This window comes from Cryptotermes secundus, unplaced genomic scaffold (genome assembly GCF_002891405.2).
Source record: "Cryptotermes secundus unplaced genomic scaffold, Csec_1.0 scaffold5, whole genome shotgun sequence".
Lineage (NCBI taxonomy): Eukaryota > Metazoa > Arthropoda > Insecta > Blattodea > Kalotermitidae > Cryptotermes > Cryptotermes secundus.
Window position 1 is genome coordinate 5,469,111 of NW_019724742.1, and position 21,621 is coordinate 5,490,731.

At 39.4% G+C, this 21,621-nt stretch overlaps 2 protein-coding genes across 17 annotated transcripts in view; one reads left to right on the plus strand and one right to left on the minus strand.

The window, feature by feature from the left end:
- The window catches only part of LOC117282176 (tigger transposable element-derived protein 1-like), a 3,143-nt gene extending 634 nt beyond the window's left edge, over nt 1-2,509 (minus strand). The window contains exons 1-2 of one of the 2 annotated variants that reach the window (XR_004512822.1): nt 2,415-2,501; nt 617-776 (exon numbers count right to left, since the gene is read on the minus strand). Coding sequence is in view for 1 of the 2 variants with exons in the window: in XM_033750753.1 (XP_033606644.1) it covers nt 1,672-2,075; nt 2,415-2,490 (480 nt within the window). In the remaining variant the exon portion in view is untranslated. Of the gene's footprint in view, nt 1-616; nt 777-1,653; nt 2,076-2,414 lie in introns of those variants that run through there. The other variant, XM_033750753.1, reaches the window with a different exon arrangement.
- Nucleotides 1-21,542, plus strand: part of LOC111862683 (zinc finger protein 583) — a 22,544-nt gene extending 1,002 nt beyond the window's left edge. Inside the window, exons 1-5 of one of the 15 annotated variants that reach the window (XM_033750746.1) lie at nt 2,570-2,651; nt 5,560-5,706; nt 8,819-8,926; nt 19,333-19,479; nt 20,540-21,542. In XM_033750746.1, the coding sequence (XP_033606637.1) occupies nt 2,598-2,651; nt 5,560-5,706; nt 8,819-8,926; nt 19,333-19,479; nt 20,540-21,343 (1,260 nt within the window). In that variant the 5' untranslated portion in view covers nt 2,570-2,597 and the 3' untranslated portion in view covers nt 21,344-21,542. The other 14 variants (XM_033750752.1, XM_023848258.2, XM_023848260.2 and 11 more) reach the window with 14 other exon arrangements.
- Nucleotides 21,543-21,621: the final 79 nt, after the last annotated feature.

Here is a 21,621-nt window from a genome sequence, read left to right on the forward strand (position 1 = left end):
TAAAAACATCATAACTAAAGTTTTTTAAAGTGCTACTACAAGAATATCAAATTTGACGTGTGCAACATAATCTACATACCAGACACATATCAACGATGTAGATATTGATAATACGAAGAATGTGACATTGTGTTTTAAATGTTAAATTTTAGACCGAGTTCAGTGTGGCAGCAACGTTAAGAGTATACACCTGATGATGGCCGATAGAGGCCGAAACATGTAGTGTAGAAAGAACAAGATCAAAGACATATAATATATATTGTTTGCACTTGGGACGGAATTTGTGTCATTTATTGTATAGAGTGCAACAGGATGCTTAAATATAATATAGGCTCCACCAGCTTCTCAGAAGGATATGTGAAAGGCTGTTCTGTGTCACTGTATGACACCACAAGGCACCTGTCTGGCAATGGAACAACTGAAATAGGCTACTGAGAACACTTCCATGTCACCAGCATGTACTGCAGCACAACATGCAAACTCTCAGGAACATCATCAAGGGTTTCCTTGGTAAGACTTGTGGAGGAATTTGATGAAAAAGCATCAGGTGCCCTGAGCAATGACTGTAGGTTATCCATAAAAATAGCATCATTTTCATAATTAGTCTAACACAGACCTCTAAGAGCAAGTCCACTGATGATGCTAGTCTTCAGGGCATCTAGAAACTATCCCACAGTTGGGTTATTGCTCCAACCACAGTATGAACAAATAGCTGCAGATGTGTTGACAAGGGAATCATCAAACAGCTGTTGCCAGATATTTGCTGCAGCACCCTCCTGAAAGAACATTAAAAAGGAAATTAGTGGGGCTTCCTTACTAACATACTTCTTCAGATTTGAATCTTTTTTTTGTTCTAATAATGCAAATAGTCCGACACTTAACGAGCATTTATTTCTCTTCTGACTTAACTACTGCTACTATAACTAAATGTCTAAGACTATGCCCACCAGTGTGTCCCAGAATCTGGTGTCTTGAAGATTTGAAAATAACACATTACTGTACAAGAGGCTGCCATTATAAAAAATTTGAAATTTGATTAAATTATTCACTTATAAATCACATTACCGATAGTGTGTTCTTTTCAGATATTTTTAATTACCCTAAAAACATTAGCATTTGTGACATATTCTGTGTAACTTGTATATTAAGCACAATAGACCATTGAAGGTCATTGTGTTAGGGCCAGTTTTATGGCTCACCTCTCATACTCAACTTGTATATTTATGTACAGTTTCATAAGTAATGAATGATGTGGACAGTGATGATTGTTTGATCACATCTGTGTTCTGGGGACAATACCTCGCATAGTCTGGGTAATCAGTTCTGCCAATATCCCAGATTGTTTGAAACCAGACCAATCAAGGAACTAAATACATACAAAAGAATGATAATTGGTTCAAAAAAATCTCCGTTTTTCTATAAATAAAACGCGATTAATATATTAAAATTCCTTTATTAGAAATAATTTTAAAAAAATCATGTTTTTCGCAATTAATTTTTTATTCTCTAAAAATTGCAATATTTTTCTTCTTTGGCCTTTTCTCTTCATACATTTCTTTGTAGCGACGAATTGCATTGTTTATCGTGCGGCGAATTGTAAGGCTACGTTCAGTATTGGGATCAGCTTCCATAATATGCTCTGACAAGGTTTCAACCATTCCAATAATTTTTTTATAGTTGTTCAGCTGTTAATTCTCGTGCAGGCACTTCAACACAGTTGTCTTGATCGTCGTTGTCTAAGTTGCCCTCCCGTTGTTCATCTATGTTAATAAGTGTTTCATTATCAAGTTCATTAGTGTTCGATTTGATGCACTCAATTACATTGACGGAATCTAACTCATTGAAACCAAGTTGCTTTCCAATTTCCACTATGTTATTAGTGACTTCAGCAAAATGGGTTTCAAAAGCAACGAAATCATTTGCACAGTGTGGAATGATATGTTTCCATACTGCCCTCATATTGCTTGCCGTTAATTCATGCCATACTTCGCCTATATTTTCGATAACGTTTCTGATGTTGTAGCTCTTCCAAAATTCTGTTGAAGTAGTGCTCTCCCCACCTTCTCCAGCGATAGCTGTCAAGAACGAACGACCCGAGCATAATAAGTACATACATATACAAGGGGGAGCCGTGGCAAAAACTGAAATATGTATCGCATCGCATCGCATAACTTTAAAACGACATAGAAATAAACCCCACAAAAAGTGACTTGACTGTATAAAGAAAAAAAACCGATTATATATGTATTAAAAATAATTTTGTGTACTAATTTTTTAGAATTTATTTTTATTTTGCTCAATTAAAATTTAATTTGTTTTGAAATTTTCAAATTGGACTATAGTCAAGCCGGACTATGCGAGGTATTGCTGTATAATTCAAAGCTTAGGGTATCTTAGAGTGCAGTGGTCCTTACCTGTCGCCATTAGAGCGCTGGAGCTGGCTGCAGTGATTGATGTGTCCAAGTCTCCAAAGTTCCCAACCAGAAGCATTTACATTTTGCGTGACTGGATCAAATTGGGTCAGAGGCAATTACGATGGGTGACTAGTGATTGGAGTGATTGGCACAGTGGGAGATCAATGTGAATGCTGCTCATAGATGGAACTAGATATCAACGCAGATGGTGCCTGCGCATGCTCCTCACTTCTTTATGCAAGTTTTTGGTTCGCTCGTCTGTAGTTAAAATATTTAGGGGTTGATAAGCATTAATGCAAAAGTCTTTGTGAATAATTAGAGTTACTTGCGTGTACTTGGTTCAGGTACTTTCCAACCCCCCCCCCCTTTTGATGTCGTGACGTGTAATACTCAGTAATCTGAAAATGAGACTGACTCGGAGGCAATGCACAATCAAAGAAGGTAGAGATCGGTAGAGATAATCAATTCTTATTGCCAGTGACAGATCTCAAAGCCCAGTGGAAAAAGGCAGAAAAAGCGAAACTTCACACTTGCTGTCAAAACACCGAAAGGGACAAAGGAGAAAGCTATTTTGAAGGGTATTACAGGAGTGGCTCGTCTCAGTGGTTCCGCGAAATAAAAATGAACTGTCCTGACTTCGTGTCCATGAGGCAGGGCCACTCGAGTCTTTAAGCAAGTTTAAATAGATTAAGCCCGCGGTTGATTGTGAATGTGGTGACGGGCTGCAAATGGTGAATCATGTATTCTAAGTTTGAGGACCAAAGGGCAACAATGCTGGACATTTTGTCAGAAAAGCAAAAAAGAATATCGAAGGTCAATTACGGAGCTCGTAAGCCTAGAAGAGAAAAGATTTGTGCGAAGCGCCTGTTACGCCATAAATAACATTTCTAAGTTAATTTAAAAGAAATCGGAAAAAGAAGTAAATGTACATAATATTAATATGAGTTAAGAGATGTATTAAAAAATCGTGGGGGTAACCGATAAGGGGAGAATAAGATTACAATGGGCCGGATGAGCATTGCCTAGGCCATTTATATATACATATTTTTAATAAAAATTAGTATTCTCTGTTCATCCACAAGTTTATAACATTAACGTTGATTTCGGTATCTATAATCCGTGTAGGATCACTGTGCAAAATGTGTTATCCGCCATGATCTGTTGGAGGCAGGTGAAGCTAATATAAATTTGTGTGTTTGTATCTTTGTCGCAGCCACGGCAGGTGCGGTCTCTTAATGGCTTGTAAACCGATTAAGTTACTGGGGAACTTATCATTTGTTCAGGCACCACAATAGTGTGTATAACTACGATAATATGTTTCGGTCCTTTTTGGCCAACGTCAGATAGTAATACATGTGTACATTCACCTTTCTATTTTACTGTTATTTCTTCCTACACTGGCCAGTATATTACATATGGGGAGATTGTATAGTATTATTGCCCAATTATCCTGTAGAGATTGTATACAGATTTTATTAATGAGCGTTTTCGTTATTCGTACTTTTTCGTTTCCTGTGTATAACAATTTTGCAGACACAAGAAATCACTTTTGTATTATAACCCAGAATTATTGGAAGATTGAATCGTTAGTTAACTGTTTTTTACCGTGATGGTGCAATGAACATTCTGTTATTGGTTAGTGTGTTGTTGATCTCCTGTGTATGTGGGACACTGATTTGCTATTACTGCATACACATGGTTTTGATTGGGGCAAGGGAAGGGACATGTATTTGTTTTAGTTACTTGTGCTGTCGTTCCGTTTATGTTCACGTGTGCTTTGCTTTTATGACTGGAGATCTGCACTATTTTAAATACAGCATGTATATGCAGAACTTTATTTTCATAAAATTTCTGGACGGGCACTCAGACTTCTGCATCTAGTGAAAGTAGAGGAAACCACAAGTTAGGTACAGATATAAATAAATGGTCACCTTATTGCAGAATTTGAAAGTAGTATTATGAAGTAAACAGGTGACATAACTGGTAATATAGGCTTCTTAAGAATTGACACTTGGGGTTACATATTGGGAAACTGATTGCCTGGAATTTGTGAAGTTGATAGATATGTAATCCTAATGGAATGAGTAGACAGGACCTCATCAAGGTATGTTTCCGATTGTGTCTGTTCATAACCACAAAATACCTTGTGATTGCTGAGTATAATGTAGTCAGAATGTATGTCTCCAAAATAAAAAAAAAGTCTGGTGCAATGGTGCTCAGGTAACGTACCTATTGTACTTATTGTAATAAGGACTGCTGCAATTGAAATCTGGCAGAAGGAGGAAAGTTGAAATTTGCAAAAAGTGCATAGTAAAATTCCCAGACCTTGCTGGTTGTAACAGAAAGTATCTCTAATATTCTCTCTATTTACTGAATTGTTTTCTTTTGTAGATAAATTTGTTCATTTAAACTTCAAGGCTTGAGTAATGTAATTAATTTTACAATGTGCTTTACAACTACAACTGAAACTGGTTATGTCAAACGTACACTTGGCCTGGATGTGGCTGTATTTCAGATGTTGATAACGCTTCAGGTTTGAGGGATAGAATACCACAAGAATGTGTGTGTGTAAATTATATTCTTGTACCACAGGGGTCACAGATGTAAGTAAATAGTTGTGTTCCTTTTTTTATATATGTCCAGTAGGCCTTACACTATCACAGTGCATTATACACATTAGGATGCAGGGTGGACAGGAAAGATGCTGCCTCAGACAGACGAGAAGTGCTTGATATTTTCAGAAACAACAGACCACAGAATTTTTCCATATGAGTCAATAAGTTGTTTACATACATATATATCTTTGTATTGAATCAAGACAGACTGAAACAGATTACTGAATAAATTTGTTGCACACCATTCAATAATTTGACCATACATTCATTTTCATATTGTGAACCTCTTAATACACATATTTGCAGAGCCGGACTGAATACTTAGACTTCAGTTGGACAAAGTTAACGTATTTCCTAAGTTACTATTTTGGGCCTGAACACTGCAGCATGCAGCTGGTCTCATTTTGTTAGTTTTGTATTTCCCATACAAAGAAGAATGTGTGAGATACACTGTGGGCAGACTGGTACAGTTTGTCAAAGGGTAGAGGAGCTGTGCCCTGGTTATTAATGGGCATATTGTGGTTTCACAGCATAACATGGATTTCATAAAACCTGAACCTGATCCAGGTGGACGGGCATTCCGATCATCAGCCCACAGTGAATATCAGGTGACTGATGTAAAACAGGATGAGGAACCTGTGGTAATAAACTTCCAGTTAATGAAGACGGAAAATGAGGTCAGTTTTATGATGTATGTCCATTGCCAAACACATTAAGTGGTAAAGTTTGCTGTCTCTGCATCCTGTTTCAACTTTGTGAATACCAAAGTATGGTAATTGATATGAAAGGCTAAATGGATCATGTTATGCCCACTTATTTTGAAATATATTGTATCCTTAGTAAATTTTATTTTTAACTAAGGGTAGGATGTACGAGAGTCGGAACTGCTGTAGAGACACCGTGCAACGGAACCAAATAATGTTGCTTATACCACACATTAGTTACATACCTACCTTACCTCAGAGCAAATGAACTCTCCCTTCCCACATCACGTGCATGCGCAGTGATGAGAGGAACAGAGCTTCATGATAGCTGGCGGTCTAATGTAGTGTTGTCACGATGTTTTCGAAACAGGAACAACAGAGTTGGATAAAGGTTGAATGTGCCAGAGGCCGCACAGCACGACAGTGTCATCAAGGCCTTCAAGAGGCTTGCGGGGAATCTGCATTGCCTTACAGAACAGTGGCAAGGTGGGTAAAAGCCTTCAACGAGGGACGCCAGAATGTGTCAGACATGCATCAGCCAGGTCATCCTAGTGTCAGTGAAGAAGACGTGTATGCTCTTTCCGCATTACTGGAGAGTGATTGATGCCATACGATTTGTGAGCTGGCCTGAGAGACAGGATTAATGCATACGACTGTGCTTCACATTCTGAAGGAATGCCTGGGCATGAGAAAAATTGCATCACGATGGGTTCTGCATTATTTGACAGAAATGGCTACGATACAACGCTGCTCATGACCACTTGGAGCACTATGAGCGTGAAGGAGAAGCTTTCTTATGCCGTATCATTATGCTGGATGAGACATGGGCCAAATTGTATGAGCCACAAATGAAACGCCAATCGAATGAATTGCATCATTACGGGTCACCATGAAAATCAAAAGTTTGTCAGAACCCCAGCAGTGTGAAAGTTATGATGACTCTTGTGTACAACTGTGATGGTGTTATCCTAACGCATACCAATCCCTGACAGCAGACCATCAATGCGCAGTATTACTGTTCATTTTTGGAACACAACCTGCGACAAGCTTTGAGAAAGAAGCGGTGACACTTTCTGCAGAACCCACCCATCATTTGGCAGGACAATGCTCGGCCGCATGCAGCACAAGCTGTGGCTGATTTGTTCGATCTGTGGGGCTGGGATGTGCTGTACCATCCACCATACTCACCGGACTTAAGCCCTTGTGACTTCGACTTGATTCCTAAGATGAAGGAACCACTTCGTGGCATTTGCTTCAGAACTGTTCCAGAGATTCTTCAGGCAGTAGACCGCTCCATTCGAACTGTCAACACAACAGGCGCTGCTAAAGGTATCCTACGACTTCCACATCGCTGGCAACGGGTTGTACACAATGCTGGTGACTACATTGAAGGACAGTAAAACTTCAAAACATGTATCTGTTTTGTATCGGTTGTAAATAAATAGTTGCCACTGTTTAAGTTTTTTATAAAACTGACTTGTCCAATTGTACATAATGTAACAGTTATGGATGTTAAATAAATAAATCAATCAATCAATCAATCTCTCATATTAGATGTTCTGCAGATTGTTAGAGTGACTACAGTTGAAGATGTAGTTGTTACGGAATATTTTTCACTAGCTGTTTATTGCCTTACAGTAATAAGTTAACATCCTGTTATGTTAAGTATCATTTTTTACATGTAGTGAAGTGGTTGTTTTGAAGGGTACTGTCTTGTGGGACATAACCCCTATAGTCTGTTAAAAGTCAACAGATGTTTCAGAACATATTCATACCAGCATGAAAGGAGATGGCAGGCACATGAAGATGGAAGCGATATGTTCCTCCGAAATGTTGGTTGACTTTCAATGGAGTACACAGGTTTATATCGCAGAAGATAATACTCCTAAAATGTATCATGATTTCCGTCAGATATAAGAAAAACACATTACAGTAAGGTGCTGTGAATATTAACAAAAATGTAAATGTTGATTTTTGCCTAGATGATAATGAGATGAAAACGTTCACATTTGTGTAATGGCATGTAATCAGCTGTACCGAGCTTATTGCAGATTTGTTTTTATGTTAATGGATTATTGGCTTGATCCTTAAATTCAGCTTAGTCAAGAATTTCACAACTTTCCATACTTCCAGCTTCTGAATCGAAGTTCAAGTACATTTTCTGAGCACTGGCTCTCCTGATCAGTGTATCTCATGGGTCTCATCTATCAGAGCAGTTTAATACTTTGGAAGTATCTTGAATTCGACAGTGCAGTGGCCAATGCCTCAGCAGCTCATACAACTTCACTGTTCATTTTAATAATTTTCTTTACTGTGTTTGACATTGAATAATCAGTTCAAGTGGTGCAGCTTGTTGAATGTGTGCTGTGTTCCATTGTTACTACTATTAATATAGCATTTAAGCATACTGTTGCATTACTGTGTTCTAGTATGTGAGTGAAGACTTTATTAATTCAACAGGATGCAACTCATTGTTGCATTGCGGACAGGAGTATTGTGTGTGAATGAAGAGTTACTAGTCTTGGCTGCAGGAGGAGAACAGTTACCTTTAACTGTGTCATGTTGAAGTGACTTCTTGTTGCATTGCGGACAGCAGTATTGTGTGTGAATGAAGAGTTACTAGTCTTGGCTGCAGGAGGAGAACAGTTACTTTTAACTGTGTCATGTTGAAGTGACTTCTTATTTATAGTGTTTCAGTAACTATGAAGCTTACTGTAAAGACTTGGAACATCTGGAAACAGTTGGGTACATGGGTGTTAAACCAGACAAGCATGCTTGTCAGACTGTGTGCTTTGATATGACTGCTGGAAGATGTTTACTCCCATCAAAACTGCTAGTTCAGGTTTTCCCTATGGTCACATTTCTCATTTTCCAAAAAATGAACTGACACATTTCCTTTATCATGAAGTATTTGGTGCTCGTTTCTGGGCACCCCGGTTCTGGGGGGCCTGTATTTATGATATTGGAGTGTTAGAAGCTTGGTTGTGGAATTAGCCATTTCTACATGGTGTCTGCTGTTTTCATGTGCATTAGAAACCTAGACTGCATTATCTGATGGACATTTCTTTTATTCATAACTTTGCAGGAAATTATTGATACATTCAAAGAAGAGAATGATGTGGATGCTGTGAATGAAGAAGATTCTGTTGGCTTGAGAAGTGATGAGGTTTTTATACCATCAGCTGAACCTGAGGTGAGCCATCACTCTCTCACTCATTCATGGAACTAAGCTCTTCTTGAGAAGCTGTCAATTGTGCAGCTGCTCAAGAACTTCCCGGAATTTTATGGAACCTGAAGGTTTATTACCATGTTCACAAGAGTCGTCCACTGGTCCCTATCCTGAGCCAGATCAATCCATGTAAGATTTGAGGTTTTCACGGCAGTGACTATGAAGAAAGCCATGTTCTGGAATGTGCTGCCATGTAGATATTGTGTTAACCGACATTTTGGAGGAATGTATCACCTCCATTTTCAGGGTACTAGAAAAGAGAAAATCCTCGAGCGAGGAACCAGTATGCTGACAGACTAATGTCGAGTTGAATAAACCCAGCTGTATAAGAGCAGGAAGAGAAGGGAGAGGGGCTACATGGGAAGTCAGTAGAGAGGAGAGGGGAAGGGTCTGTGGAGATTGGCCTGCAGGTAGCCAGCCAGAGCAGGTATAGAATATTGTATATAAGATAAACACCGTCTTAAGTGTAACAATTTAATTTAGTTCTTTCTTCTTTCCCTTCACTCCACACTACATGTTTCGGCCCTAAATGGCCATCATCACGTGTATTCTTATGTAGCTGTTACACTGCCTGTTAAAATTTAAAATCACCAGTCTTTCTAATTGTATAAAATGTTTGTTAACCTACACACGTTAATTTTGATTTCTAATTAGCACTTTTTTAAAACTTTAATTCAAGTTAAAATATCTATAAAATTTCTGTTCTTTTCCTTTTTCAAATTTTAAAATTACAATTTTCCTCAGGGTACATGCCCTATGTCTAAGTGCTGCAGCGGCCACTCCTTGTTTATCGTTGTTCAGGTATTGTTCTGTGTAGGCTCTCTCTGTGTGTGTGTCGCTGCTTATCTTTAATACGTGTGCTGTCTGGTGTCTGGTGTACACAATACACCAGACAGCACACGTATTAAAGATAAGCAGCGACACACACACAGAGAGAGCCTACACAGAACAATACCTGAACAACGATAAACAAGGAGTGGCCGCTGCAGCACTTAGACATAGGGCATGTACCCTGAGGAAAATTGTAATTTTAAAATTTGAAAAAGGAAAAGAACAGAAATTTTATAGATATTTTAACTTGAATTAAAGTTTTAAAAAAGTGCTAATTAGAAATCAAAATTAACGTGTGTAGGTTAACAAACATTTTATACAATTAGAAAGACTGGTGATTTTAAATTTTAACAGGCAGTGNTGGCTTCCATCACTTGCTGAGAGTAAACCCACCTCTCTGTCCATATTGTCAGGATGGAGTTCAATCTCAATGGCCTTCCTAATGATGCAATCCATATATCGAGTCTTGGTGGCGAGGATGGAGGTATTCTGAAGCTGCATGTGGTGTCCCAAATCGATGCTGTGTTCAGCTACAGCTGACTTGTCTGGATGTTCGAGACGGATGTGCTGCTAATGCTCCTTCAACCTTGTGTCCACCAAACGGCCCATCTGCCCAGTGTAGACCTTGCCGCACTCACAGGGGATTCTGTATACACCCAGTGTCCTTAGTCCCAGGCTATCTTTTACTAGCCAGAGGAAACTAGATAATTTCTTTGGAGTCAAGTCCACTGATTTGATGTTGTGCTGGGACAGCACTGCTGATTCGGTTGATTATAGTCCCGACACAGGGCAGGAAGGCAACTGAGCCCAGTTTATCGTCAGGCTGACTGATGTTTGGACAACGGTTGAGAACTCTGTGGATCTGCCGCTTGTTCTAACCATTCTGCCTGCAAACGTCCCCCAGGAGCACCAACTCCAGATCAGTCCAGTCCATAACATCCCATCCTGTATCTCTAAGATCCATTTTAATATTTTCCACCCACCTGCGCCTTGGTCTTCCCAATGGTCTCTTTCCTTCTGGCTTTCCCACCAATATCCTATATGCATCCCTCTTCTCCCCCATTCATGCTACATGCCCTGCCCATGTCATATGCCTTAACTTGATCATTCAAATTATACTTGGAGAAGAGTACAAGTTATGAAGCTTCTCATTATGCAGTTTCTCAAACCTTTTGTCACTTCATCTCTCTTTGGTCCAAATATTCTCAGACATCCTCAGTCTGTGTTCTTCCCTTAATGTCAGAGACCAAGTTTCACACCCATACAGAACCACAGGCAAAATTATAGTTTTGTATATTCTAATTTTTGTTTTTGGACAGCAGACTAGAAGACAAAAGGTTCTGGACTGAATGGCAGTAAGCATTACCCGAGTTCAGTCTCCTCTTAATTTCCTCCTGAATCAGGTTTCAATCTGTTATTGTTGTTCCCAAATATCTGAATTGTGCCACTTCAAAACATCTGCTTTCTATCTTTATATTGTGACGTGTCGTGCTAGCTGGACCCCCCCCCCCTGGAGCTGACGCGGCGAGCGGAGCCGAAGTTAGCCGAGTCCCAGCGTCCTGGTAACTATGCAATGCAAGTCAACAGCGGTGACGTAAGACAGCGTGAGGTAATAGCGTTGCTAGGCTATACGCAGACACTGTTATGTGGCACGTAACGATGTTGATGCGGGCAACAGGCAACAGCGAACGGAATAAAAGCCAGCTGAGCAGTAAGCGTGAGTGAGTTGTAATGTGGCCGTCGGCGAGTTCAGTAGTAGTCGAGCAAGTGTGTTATCAACAGTTCTCAAGGCAGCAGCCTGCGAGTCGAGTTGAAATATAACAGCCATCGCGGAAAGAAGTACCAGACGTGTGTGTAACTGAGAATTAATTGAAAGTGTGTGATCAACAAGGTTCTCAGTTCGCGGAAAGAAGAACTGGACATGTGTGTAGTTGAGTAATTGGGAGTGTGTGATACAGGGACACTTACATAGCTCCCATACTGTAAACGTGTAGACTACTGAAGGCAGAGTGAACTGATTTGCGAATAAGGTTATAAATCGTGAAACCCCGCAACAGTGTAACAGATTAATGCGATTAGGGTTATAAAGTGTGAAACCCCGCAACTGTGTGATAATTAATTGTAGCCGTTACTTGTAGGTTGTTGAATAAACCAGTTAACAACCCGAATGGCGTCTTCAGTAACGAAACGCATTACAATATCATGATTTTGCCCTCAGTTTTGGTGATGAGTCAGCAACACATACTTAGTTTTCTCTGTGTTTACTTCTAGACCAATCTCCTTACTTGCGTCAATTAAAATTTGTGTTTTTCTTTATGGTATCTGTTATCACCCAGTAGATTCACATCATCGGCATAGACCAACAGCTGATGTGTCCCGTTTAATTTCAGTCCCACCTGGTTTTCATGGACCTTCCTAATGGCATATTCTAAAGCAAAGAATGAAAGGAGTGGTGATAAAGCATCTTGTTTTAGACCACTCTGGATAGGAAGTTTTACTTACACAGAATTTAGTATATGTTTTGTTTAACACATTTTAATTAGCCTAACAAATTTCATGGGTACCCCAAACTCTATCAGAATATTGTACGATACTTCCCTCCTAACTGAGTCATAGACTTTCTTGAAGTCTATGAATAGCTGATGTACTGTCTCGTTGTACTCCCATTTTTTCTCCAGTATCTGACTAATGCAAAAGGTCTGATCAGAAGTTGATCTGTTATGTTGAAACCCATACTAATGATCCCCGATATTTTCATCTATATATGGACTTTGCCTTGAGAGAAGAATATTGGATAAAATTTTGTGTGAAGTTAATAGCAGTGATATCCCGCAATAATTACTGTAGTCCGTTTTATCACCCTTCTTGTGAACTGGTACAATAATAGACTCCTTCCACATATCAGGCAGTTTTTTCCTCATGCCAAATATAAGCAATTACCTTATGGATCTTAGACCCTAATATTTCACCTCCTTCTTGAATAAATTCTGCTGGAATTTGATCACTACCTGACAATTTATACCTTTTCAATTTTGCAGTAGCAAGTTCAACTAGAATCAGCTTCAGAATATTTTTGTGGCCCATGTAACAATTCAGAACATGCTCACAGTAGCTTAATCCAGACAAACAGATTCATGTCACAGCGAAACCTCACGTAATGTTCCTTGATTTAAGAGTTCTTCTTCATTTAATTTCTCAACATAGGAAAAGCTTGAGTGGAGGCAATTTTTCACTGAGATTATTGGGTTTGAATCATTGAAACTTGAGCCGATTACGCTCTGCTACCACTTGAGCCGTTCTCGCTCTGCTACCATTTACGCCGTCTGTCCGCTCTGGTACTATATGTACCACTTGTACCGTCTTACGGTCTGCTACCACAGCACCGTCACTCTCTGGCACCTTTCGGCTCCGTCTACCCTTCCTCAATCGGAGGGGGAAACGTTGATCCGTCATATGGCTCTCGTGCTGTGCTCGCACGCTCCCTAAGTTAGTGTAAGGGATCCAAGCTAGTAGCGAAGTAAATCTAGTTACAAATGATGGCAATCAATATATAAACAAATAACAGAATTTAATAAACACAACAGAAATTAAACAGAACAACTGAACTAACTGCACATTTACATGCTCGCACACAGCGGCATCTAACTCGGGCAGAATGGCCCATATTTACTGGCGCAACAATTTGCCTTGGTTGCATGAAAACATAACTACTACATTATAGCCGGGCCACAGGCTGAGTCTAAATTAAATACACAATATAAATTATAAAAACAGATTTAACCAAACTGGTACGAGTTGCCGCCGTACTACAAACCCAACGACGGGCGACCGCGGGCGATCTCGCCGGCCGCGAACCAGCCCAGTACTTGCTGAAACCAAATTTGGACTCCCAGCCGAACAGGAATTTGACAGTCGCTCTGGCTGGCTCGGCGCCGCGAGCAAGGCCCTATGGATCCATAACCAGAACTGCACTCCGAACTCAAATTAACTTCCAAGCAAGGCTCCCAGGGGTAGAAAGGAGGGGAAAGGGCAACACCACGTGACCCAGTCCCGTATGGGGATGGGGTGGGGGGATAAGTTTAAGAACCTCGATCAAGGGGCTGGAAGCCCATGACGTCATACCGGAGCCACTGCATGGCTCAAACTTAAGATTAAATGAAGGAAACCCTTCAGACCACGCCATTTTACCCACTTGTCACAGGACTGGACCACCAAGGGAACACAGGAGAGCTAGTTAATGAGGCTGCAGTAATTCTGCTTATGCAGTGGAACCTGTGTTTAAGGTTTCCTTGGATACCAGAGGATTAGAACACTAAACTGATGAAAATCTTAAATGAAGGTAATATAACTTTTGAGATTAATGACTTTGAAACATTGAAATTGGTGTTTAAATCCAGTGGTACCCAAAAGAAGTGTTAGCTCTTCAACATGGACATGTAAATATCACACTCTGTACTGTACTGTGGTAGTATTTTTGTGAATCCCTTTAATTTTTTCATTGAAATGTTTAAATCTTTATATATAATCATGTATATGAAATATGTTGATATATTTTTCACACAGAGCTGAACAAATTAATGATTTTAACAGCTTACCGTATTAACGGAACAAACTGGGTATGCATGAAGAAAGCAACCATATTAAAAGTGGAGATCTGTATGATGTCTCTTGAAATGCCCATCCAGATGCAGTCAAATTCACCACACTAGTAAATTGTTTCTCTTTGTTTTCTTTGTTTTAAATATGTGACATATTGTATCTCCTTTGTGGTTTAGCCTTCTTTCTTGCAGCGAATTTTCTTTGGAAAATCATGTTCAGTCAGTCTGTTTGGAGGCAGTTCAGTTGATCGATGGCCATGTACAGGTTGAGGGACAATTTCTGTTTCTCTGTGAGACCTTGTGTAAGAAGGAGCCTGAATTTCAAGTTTGTTCCCTTATTGTTTGTCATGGAATTATAAATAACTACATTGGATGACCTTTTAAATAATTTCATTTACCACATAGAACTTCACTCAAGCAAGTAAGGCTGTAGCATTTGATTTTTGAGATGAATTGCTCCTGTGTTGATTTTAGTCATGTAGAACTGCAGGTTTTGTCTCTTCTGTATGTCCTTTATTTTGGAGGGCATTTCATCTTTGTGGCATGTCAAAATCATATAGACTGTCATCTTCAGTTGTTATCCTTTATTGCAGGGGGGGGTCTGGCCATGATTGAGATGTGCATGCCCAGTATAAGTAAGGAAATACTAAACAGCCTATGCTAGATTCACAACTGGGTATTAGCTGCATAGTAGCTGCATTAAGAATGTTTTAAAATATGTCCACAACATCAAACTTAGATAAATTAAATTGTGGGTTGTTGATATCACAAAATTTTCCCCATTCTGCAGATAGCATGCTGATATCGTGCCACCCACCCCTTCCTTGTTCATCATGTGTCAGGGTTCTTTGTCGATCACCATCATTTACATCATCCAGGAGTCATCATATTTGTTACCATCAACCACACTACATTGTCATATAAGGGTGGCCGCACACCAACTGTGTCAAGACAAGCATCAAGACATGGGACAAAAGACACAGTCTTGCTTCATGCATGATTCGTCAGCATCATGACTCAGACAGATGTGCAGCGGTTTTCATAGTCTCATTTGTTTCAACTGTGCTCCTTTCTTTGTGTCATGTCACAGACATCATGTCTTGACTGTTACATGTCTTGACGCCTGCCAGTGTTCACCCTACCTAGTATCATCATCCAAAACTTCATTTAAAAATGTACTAATTTTGAACTCTTGTATGCACACATCTAGTTGAAGGCAGGCCTGGCTGAGATGACTGATATCAGCTGCATAAGTAAGGTCATTGATACATAAAAGAGTTAATTTATTTCTTCATAGCTAGAATGCAGAGAAATTAAGCTGCAGTATAACACAAGTAGGGTGTATAAATACCAGACATACAGCATACTTGGGGGCACATGGTAGCGTAGTTCATCGAGACATTATGCTACAAGCCAGCAGGTTGCAGGTTCAGTTCCCAGTGAGATCATTTGATCTTTCAATTGACCTAATCCTTCCAGCCGCACTATGGCCCTGGGGTTGACTCAGCCTTTGACGGAAATGATTACCAGAAATCTTTCTGCGGGGGTAAAGGGCTGCTGCTGCATAAGGCTGACAACCTTGCTGCCATCTGTGAGCCAATTGTCTAGGAAGTATGGGAGCCTCAACGTCTCACAACCCTATGGGTCTCCATGGCCTGTTACAGGGGTAGCTTTACCTTTTTTTTTTTTTTTTTACAGCATACACGGAACCATGCTGTAGGGTTAAATATGGTTCACTATACAAGCAAAATTACTATAGCCTTATTAATTAGCTCTGCTGTGCTCCTTTGGTGGTCCACTCCTGTTGTAGCAGGACAAAATAACATCATGTAAACTGGATAGTGTATTATTATTATTGTTGTTGTTGCTGCTGCTGCTGTTTTTTTTCTGCAATTGGGTGTTCACCCAGTGGCAGTAGAACTTACACTGATGCAGACAAGGAAAGACTAGACATAAAGGGAACAATACAAAACAAAATACATACAATAAAGAAGGTACACACAGTGCAAATCCAAACATATAGTCACACAAGGGCACATGATTGTGTTCATTTCACTGCACCCGAACAAGGACACTTCATGTTACTTATCTTGTTTCCATTCAGACTCCGCTAAGGCCTATTGTGACTGCTTCCCTAACCCTCTTTCTGAAAGCGTTTAATTTACAGGGGAAAGATGCTAGTATGCCTGCAGGTAAACTGTTCCAATCTTTTATGGTCTATTTACAAAGGAGTATTTGCCAAAATCTGGTCTTTTTTTCCTGCTTCTAACTTTCCAACTATGTATGCCACACTGTCGGGCGACAGAGCAGATACTCGTGAGTTGGTTTGACAGAGTCGGTCGAGCGGCAAACGTCCGTCGTATTGGCGGAGCTAAGCTGCTGGAAGGTGCTTAATTCAAGAGAGTTTATTACACAGTAAATATGTACAACTGTAACAACAGGATGTCTGCTTAAGGCTTTAGCAGTGGCCGACTCCTAACTGACAAGAGTACCGTCCTATAGACTAAACTTCGTAATCAGATTAGAGAGCGTTTTGGACGGTTTAGGTCAGGGTTCTTATAGCCCTGTCCGTGGGGTGGGGACTTTGTGAAAGCTTCCTTGGAAGGTACAGATTTCATCAGATAGGAAGTTTCTAGACCATTCTATTCTTATTTCATTTGGTGGGTCTTCCTGGACCTTGGCTTGTTTTCTCAGACTTTAACTGATGTTTTCCAGTGGCTCTGTGAAGCAACATGACTGTTCTTATTTGCTTTCCTCAGTTCAAAACAAGTCTTGTTTGTCTTCTGGCGGATAACATCGGTGAAAGTCAAGTTACAGTATGTGACAAACCTGTGCTGTTACATTTCATAATTATCCTTCACTATTACAGTTGGATTTAATAAAATGTTACTTATTACATAAGCATTGATATTATTCTATCCAGCATATACCTGTTATATTAATAATATCCAGTAAATCACACTGTCATATACAGCAGTCCCTACTCAGGTAGCATGGGTAGCAGGCTATCCCCTATCATTTTCCAAGCCGGTGTTTTAGTGTATCCCTTAAAAATGGCGCGCAAATGGGCTACCAGCCTACACTGTGCCAAAGTTTCCCAACCAGAGTCATCTGTAGGATTTGTATGTATTCAGTGGCATGTTTTATTATTTCATATGTAGCATAACAGATGAACTCTTCTAAAAGCCAGTAAATCATGACACATATAGGACTAAATAAAGACCAGCATTAGAATATATGGCAGATTGAAAATATTAATAATTGTGAATAAGTTATTTTATAAAGGGAGTATTATTTATATTCAGGTAACACCAAGCCAGTTGATGTAGCAGTAACACTCCAGGCTTGCATTTGAAAGGTACTTAATTCAAATCTGAGCTGAAAAACTGTCTATCCTTCGGTTTTTCATTGTTTTTCTCCACAAAAAAGGCTTCTTGAGAAGGTACCAGTTGCACAGCTACTGGAGAATTTATAAACATTTTACGTAACCCGAAGGTTAATTTTCATGTTCACAGGAGCCCTCCCTCTACTGGTCCCTATCATGAGCCAGATGAATCCACCCAATCCTCTCTCTCTAAGATGTGTCTTAATATTATCCTCCCACCTATGTCTGGGTCTTCCTAGTGGTCCATTTCCTTGGAATAGGGTTTGACAAATTTATATAACTGACATTTTATCTTGAGCTTGGACCATACTATATTTGTTATTGCTTTAAGATCTTTGGTGGTCTATATGCAGCAATTTTATTAATGTTGTGACTTATAGCTGTGAAGCTGGAATAGTGGAATGCATAGATGTGGCCATTGCTAGTTAATGGCATGATAAACACATGTCTGCAGCAACAGATACACATGCAGTAATAGAAGAACTGTTCGGAGCGGTGTTTTCTGTGTGGTTGATGTCAGGCATACAGTATAACAGGAGTAGAAGGAGGGGGGAATTCTTTAAGGGAAATCTGTATACTGGAATCCATCAGAATTTTGTCAGAATCTTGGCATGTTCAGTAGCTTGAGGATTCTCCAATGCCCTATGTCATGGAGATTGCTTTTCCACCCCTTGTGGATGTTGTCTCATCAGTATATAAAAAGTCAGGTTCATCTACCCCTTTATGTAGAAGTCATTGGCAGAACTGAAGCAGCCCTTGTACAACTTGTACATATGAGAGAAGCAGAGCTGCTGCCCATGCAGTGTATGCCAGACTGCACTCTTAGATGTGTGCAACAAGTGCTGCAGCCCTCAGTGCATTCTGGTATATCCATCAAAAACAATAGACGTACATGAAATGGATATTGGCATACCTTTCATTTCACTTTTATTGTTACTGTGTCTCCAGTTTGAGCTTCATCATGTGACATTGTGAAGGCCCCAGTATTATTATTTTTTTATTGCTAGTGGGGTGGGACTAAGTCCCTTGTACTGTGGCCGCTTCTGGCCTATTGTACCAGCCCCAGATGAGAGGTGAGGATGATTGTGGAGCAATTGGTGAAATGAAGATTGGCAGGGGAAACCAAAGTACTTGGAGAAAACCTGCCCCAGTGCCACTTTGTCCACCACAAATCCCACTTGACCAGACCCGGGATCGAACCATGGCCGCCGCGGTGGGAAGCCAGCGACTAACCACTTGAGTTATGGCGCGGCCTAAGGCCCCAGTAAGTAATAATACAAAAATTCAAGACTGAAAAAGTTCAGAACTTTTCAACTGTGAAGCAATGGTGAAATGGACTACAGTTTGTTTATATTTTCTGCTCCAAATCAACCTTCTAAATCTTGGCCAGAGGACTTTGAATCTCCCTATGTATTTTCACAATGTTTTCTTCATAAGTTGATAGGTGAAAAAACTGTTATCGATTGGATGCAGTTTAAAGTGGTTGTCATAAAGTGTATCACATCTGATGTAATGACACTCCTCAGTGATGAGTTTTTGGCATAATGGTTTTACAGGTGTTCACAGATTTCCTTAAAGTTGAGCTTGATTCATGTAATGAGACATACGTAACATCACACGATGGAAATGAGGTCATTAGTATAAAAGTTGAGGAGGCCACAGCTATTCAAGAGGAGGATCCTTTGTTAATAACATTACCAGAGGTGAGTTGTAGGAGGTTTGGGTGTCCATTGTTTGGCACATTTCACAAATATCCCTAACTGCAGTCTTTCTGACATCTGTCTGCATGTATAGGTGAAACTACTATATTCTGGTGAAGGATGGATTTGAAGAGCCCTTTCTGGATGCCACTTTTTTTTTTGGCACATTCTTGTGGAATCATTTTGTTGAGCCATTTTTAAGGTATCTGAATTTAAATACTGCATAAGTAGAAAGATGTTTCTGGTAAGGGTATAGTTTCAAATACCCATCATAACTTATTTTTCCATATTTTCCAATAATATTGGTTTTGGTTCTGCACCTAGAATTGAATTCCTTATACAGATCCAAGGTTCTAAAGATATGGGACAGCACTATGGAAAATTCTACTAATTTTGAGTGATTGGTGTTTTTAGATATAGACACCAACATGACAGTTTATGTAAAAGAATAGCTTGCAAGGAGGTTGTGTTCAAAACCAGACCTAGGAAAAAAGTGACAGGTGGGTGAAATTTATGTTATGCTTTGTGTGTGTACTCGTATGTTTGTCTTTGTATGTGTGTGATATTTCCTTCTGTTTTGAGTGTACAGATGCCTAACACATGACAATTACTGTTGTAATATAGCCCACAGGCTCATATTCTGCAAATTAGCTTGACAAGTTTCTCATTTTTTGTCAAGTCCTTTTTATATTGTGCATATGGACAGGTATTCAAACTAATTCTCATGTGTGTATGTTTAAGGTCTTTTCTTCGCTTGATATAATTAGCAGCTGTGACAACAACAAAATCTATTTATTACATACTTTTAATATTCAAATAATCATGTGGTTATCATGATACTTGTTCAACAAGAACAATCTCTGTGGTCTGTACTCTCTTTTCTGCTTTAGTGCTGGTACATAGCCCGCTAAATTTATGTTGTAATGCATTTGAAGTCCTGTAATGGGACCTGAAGCCATTTATAATTCTGTATTAAAATAATTATTTATTTTATTTAGGTCTTCATTTTAATCTCATTGCACTTCTCATTGTAATGATCCTAATGTGTCTTTGTCATTGGCAGAATACACAGAATGAACTTCAACCCATGCATTGTGAGGAGCGTCCATACTTTTGCAATGTGTGTCATAAATCATTTAATGAACAGAGAAAACTTAGCAAACATCAACGCATACATACCGGAAGGCGTCCATATTCCTGTGATGTTTGTAATAAAGCATTCAGTGATCAGAGTCATTTGAGGATACATGCACGCATTCATAGTGGAGAGCGCCCATATTCTTGTGATGTATGTCAAAAATCATTTAGAGTTCAATGTACTTTGGACAAACATTACCGCATTCATACTGGAGAACGGCCTTTTATCTGTGGTATATGTTGTAAGACATTCAGTGAAAACGGTAGTTTGAAGAAGCATCAGAGGATACATAGTGGAGAGCGTCCATATTCATGTGATATATGTAGTAAGTCGTTTAGTGAACAAGGCAGTCTGAAGACACACCAACGCATACATAGTGGTGAGCGTCCATATGTGTGTGAAGTGTGTAATAAGTCTTTCAGTGTTCTGAGTACTCTAAAGACTCATCAACGTATACATAGTGGAGAGCGTCCTCATTCCTGTGATGCATGTGGTAAATCATTTAGTGATAAGAGCCACCTGAGGACGCATCAACGTATTCATAGTGGACAGAGACCATACGCCTGTGACGTATGCAAAAAATCATTTAGTGTTAAGAGTACTTTGAAAACTCATCAACGTATACATTCTGGAGAGCGTCCATATTCTTGTGTATTGTGCAATAAATCATTTAGTCGGAGGCGTACTCTTACATATCATATAAGAAAACATAGTGGAGAACGTCCATAATCCTGTGATGGTTAACATTCATTACCCGGGCCCCTTTAGGTGTAACAATATATTTTTGCTGGAGAATGTTATTACTGAAAAGTTTGTAATAAATTATGCAAGATGTAAAGTATTCTGAAGTGTTATCAATACAGATTAATGTTGTGTGTGTGGAAATATATTCTAGAAATGAAATACAGAGTGTGCAGCTATACTTGAACATTGGTGATTCTTTGTACATGTGAAAATGTTCACAAGCTTTCCATAACATCTTGATTGCAATCATCTTGAGCTTTTTC